General features: G+C 43.5%; 1 protein-coding gene across 1 annotated transcript; it reads left to right on the forward strand.

Annotated features, from left to right (window-relative positions):
* Positions 1–633: 633 nt before the first annotated feature.
* Defb135 (defensin beta 135) lies at positions 634–2580 on the forward strand. Its single transcript, XM_027927192.2, has 2 exons — positions 634–691; positions 2411–2580. Exons 1-2 carry the CDS (start codon positions 634–636, stop codon positions 2578–2580), a joined length of 228 nt encoding a protein of 75 aa, XP_027782993.1.
* Positions 2581–4478: the final 1898 nt, after the last annotated feature.

A 4478-nucleotide genomic window follows, 5' to 3' on the forward strand; every position in this document is an offset into this window, starting at 1 on the left:
TAAAGCCCTTAGGAAACTGTTGACATGGTTAAGGATTTTATCACATACTCTGTGCATAACTCCACGTCACTCAGTGTGTGTCCGCCACATGGGCGTGCCCAGGACTGGGTAGTGAGCATGCTATGCTTTCCAGACTCACGTTGGTGGCATTATGGGGATTTGTTCATGCTCTTTGGGGAGGTTTTATTTTCCAAGAGATTGCAGCTACACCAGAATCGAGCCAGGCAATACTTGAATTCTTACGTACGTAGTAGTCAGGAAAAACTGTAAGTTGTGTTGCTGCCATCTCTAATTTGTGTGAACTTGGGAAAGTCATTTAGTCCACCTGAAACTTAAGGTCCTTGTTTTTAAAATGGGGCAGTGACATCTGCCTGAGTTTTTTGTGACTGCTCTCTGCGGCACCTCAGCAGGGCCTACTACCGGCTGATCACAGTGTGAATTCAGTTGCTAGCACACAAGGGGCACACAGTGATGGGACATCTTCGCAAACTCAGGACTTTCACTCCTTGTATGGCTCAGTGGAGCAAGCAGGTGTTCTTGTCCTGAAGGGTCCGCTAGTCATGCGGCTCCGCATCTCTCAAAGCTACTTAAAGTGAGACTCCCCCTTTGCCTCAGCTGCCTCTCTGTTTGGCCATGAGGAACCTACTTTTGGTCCTTGTGGTCCTAGTCTTGCTCTCCTATGTTCCACCAGGTAACATGGATTCCCTTCCTCTGGAATTAGGAACAGTGAAGGTAAAGGGGGTGTGAGGTTCTAGAAGAGCGAGGCCCAAGCAGGACGAAGGAAGCGGAGAGAAGGAGGGACAGAAGCAGAGATGGTAGTTCTGGGTTATTCCAGGGAGTAGAGGAAGATAACAGGCCCTGGTTCTCTCCAGAGAAGAAGCTGGTTCTGAAGCTTGGTCTGGGGAGTCTGTAAAGCTTGTGGGGAGGTTTGGCTGCTATTGGTGGAAACAGGGCAGAGCCAAACCATGAGACCTCGGGAGGACTGGTAGCACCTAGAAGTGGGAGGGAGGCTGTTTCTTGAGGATTCATAGAACTAGCCCTCCCAAGTCAGCTATCTGGGCAATTTTTCACTCATTTACAAGCCAAGGCAAATATGATGCTGAGCAGAACCTGCAAACAGAGCTGATTGTTAAAACATGTTAAATGAGCTTATAGCACAATAGGATCCTATGAAGCATTATTTTGAGGAGTTAGAATTTTCTTGTTCTGGACAGAAGCAACTAACTTGACAATATCCGGAGGAGTCCACTTAAGGCACTATGGTGGAAGCTCTCAAAATTGTTTTGCTTGTGGTTTTCTCAGATTTGGAGAAAATTCCTCAAACTTTCACATTCAAAGATACCACTCTGAGGGCCAAGAATGAGGTATTTGAAAGACAATCAGATGAGGATCATGTTTGACCTGCTGCTGTTCACTATGGGAGGCCCTCTGGATACTTTGCATTGTATCTCCACTGTTCTTCTTTGTCCTCAAGAAGTGTTCCAGGGCTAGTGAGCACACAGCAAGCAAGCTTGTCAGTGGCCTTTGATCACACCACATTGATGATTTTCACACATTGTTTATATATATATATATATATATATATATATATATATATATATATATATATATATAAAGTCTCAATCCATGGTCCCATGGGGGCAACTGGGATAAAGTGATAAGGCTTAGCATATGAATGGGTCCACTCAGAGCCACCCTCATTGCCATAAACTGCCTTCCAGCTGCCCCTACTTTACCTCTTGACTTCCAGAGGCAGCTAGGTCTTAACATCTAGGAAGATTGGGGGCAAGAATTTAGAATTTGTATGTTTCAGATATTTTGAACCATTTCACACTCATTACCCTGCAGGACACTCTTAAGTACTCTGTGATTAAGTCAGAGCAGGTAGCGAGGCCCTTGGCAGAATGCCCTACAGGGGAACACAGGGCTGGAGCCACAGGCTTCTGAAGTATTTGATCAGTGACATTTCCTCTTCACAATAACACTTTGATAACTGTAAATCGTTTTGAGTAGCCCATCCCGACCCTGCCTGCCTCCCCAGGTGGGACTTCTGCATGTGACTTCCCCGGCATCTGAATGATCTTCACATTACTCATGTGACTTTCCCAGCATCTATATGATCTTTCCATAGCAAATAGCCCCAAGCTGAATCCGCTGGACTCTGTCACCCACATACATCTAAGTGGCTAGTGATTTTAGTAATTATGGACCATGGCTCAGAGTAGGGATTCCTGGAAAATAAGGTCTAGGCAACTAGAAAGGAGGTATTAAGCCACAAGATGTCTTGGATATCTTTGATCAGACCAAATTTATCAGAAAGAGTTAGGAAGTATAGATCCCCAAGTCTTGTCCTTGGCAATGTGACATTATAGTACACTAACTGTGCATTAACACTTGTTTTTGTTTCCAGTTAGAAGTGGGCCAAATGCTTTCATACGACAAATGTTTTCTACATGCTGGCGACTAAAAGGAAGTTGCAAGAAAAAATGTTCAAAAGATGAAGTGTTTCACATTATGTGTGACAATATGTCTTTATGCTGTGTCTCAAGCGCTCATTTACCTATGATGGGTCCCGGGTAGCTGTGAGTTTTCAAAGGTTCCTTCTGATTTTCCCTGGGAACTTAGATTCTCCCAGCGGCCTCAGCCCATTAAAATGATGGTTTCAGCCTATCAGCCGTTTCCCTTTGTGTCTTTTCTATGGAAATAGTTTCCTGATTAAATTCCTTGTCGTCAGTATTTTTCTTTTTATCAATTTGTTATTTATCAGAAATAGCAGATAGATGAGGATGATGGGAACACAATGTCAAGAGAAGGATTCTATAAAATGAGCCCACGGTGGTGGCCCCTGCATGCTTTCTCTTCCAAGAAGCCATTTATCTTCAGCTCTGCTTGGCCTATGTGGACAGAATATGTCACATTCCTCAACTACTTGTTATCTGTGGAGAAATGTAGGCCCAAGGTAATGTTGATGGGAGAAACCCAGGGAGATAAATATAATTCCTCCTAACAATAAAATCTGGGAGAACCAGGCGCGGTGGCACACGCCTGTAATACCAGTGGCTCCGGAGATTGAGGCAGGAGGATCGCGAGTTCAAAGCCAGCCTCCGCAACTTAGCAAGGCCCTAAGCAACTCAGTGAGACCCTTTTTCTAAATAAAATACAAAATAGGGCTGAGGATGTGGCTCAGTGGGTGAGTGCCCCTGAGTTCAATCCCTAGTATTTCCCCCACCCCTGAAAAAGTTCTGTGAGAATGTGTGGTTAATAATCCAATTAAAACCACTCAGCACAGGTCAAGATGACCTAGAGTTGCCATGGCAGTGAGTACTTGAAAGTCTGATGTCACCCTGCTGTCAGTCAAAAGTCAAGAGGTGGACCTCTGCAATACTCTCTGGAAACTTCTGTGGGATCCTCAATAAAACTGGAATGCAGGAGAGGCACATTGTCCCTCTCTTCTCTGAACGGACCCACTTTTTCCCTTGAGAGCGTCCTTCCCCCCTTTTCCTGTCCCTTCGATAAACTCATTCCCGTTACCTGAGCGACATGTCAAATCCTTCTGACTTGATTGTAAGAATTGGGTTTAGAAGTTGCAGGGTGCTGGGTGGGGTGTCTCTGTGCTGGAAGGCCCCGGTTCTGTCACAGTTTCAGCCTCTCATGGTTTCTATGTCTGCCGTTCCCCTCTGTGTCTTTGCTATGGAAATAGTCACCGAATTAAATTTCTTGTCTTCAGTATTTTGCATATCAGAAATATCTTAAGAACATTTTTGAAGTATAACACCCCATTTAAAAAGTGTAGAAATCCTAAGTAAACATCTTGAGAAATTTCATAGATCTCACACATCTGAGAGAGAAGAGAATTCTACCACCTGCCAGGAGCTCCCAGTCACTGTCCCTGGAGGGCTGGGCTCTAGCTGACGCTCTCAAAGCCATCAGTTCCTTCAATAAACTCACCTATCTTTCAACTTTATGTCAAAGGAATCAGTAATGTGTCTGATTTATTCTACTCTACTTTTTTTGGTGAAATTTATTCTTACTACTTCATATGATTGTAGTTTATCCTTCTCAGTATATATAGTTTTATGTTGGGAAACAGACTCATTTTTGTAGTTTCTAGTTTTTGTCTCTTAAAAATGGTTCTGAGGTAGACATTCTTGAACTGATTTTTGAGGCACATACGCGGGCATTTCCACAGATATAAACAGAGGAGTGGAACTGCTGAGTCACAGGCTGAGCATATATTCAATTTTACTAGAGAGATGTTGCCTGATTATCTTCTAAGCTGATGATGGCCAATAAATGCTTCCCACTCACGTTGTCTGAACATTCTTGTTACTTTGCATCTTGGTGCACAGCTGAGATTTTCTGACTTTTTTTTTTCAATTTTGGGAGATGTATATTGATAACATATTGATTGAATTTGTATTTCACTGATGACTAATGAAGCCGAGCCCTTTTTCACCTATTTATTGGACACGTAGATA

Source organism: Marmota flaviventris, chromosome 3, assembly GCF_047511675.1.
Source record: "Marmota flaviventris isolate mMarFla1 chromosome 3, mMarFla1.hap1, whole genome shotgun sequence".
NCBI lineage: Eukaryota > Metazoa > Chordata > Mammalia > Rodentia > Sciuridae > Marmota > Marmota flaviventris.

Coding starts and splice junctions, on each gene's coding strand:
- Defb135 (XM_027927192.2), top strand. CDS start 634: ATGAGGAACCTACTTTTGGTCCTTGTGGTCCTAGTCTTGCTCTCCTAT. Junction 692..2,410: donor GCTCTCCTATGTTCCACCAG/GTAACATGGATT, acceptor TTTTGTTTCCAG/TTAGAAGTGGGCCAAATGCT.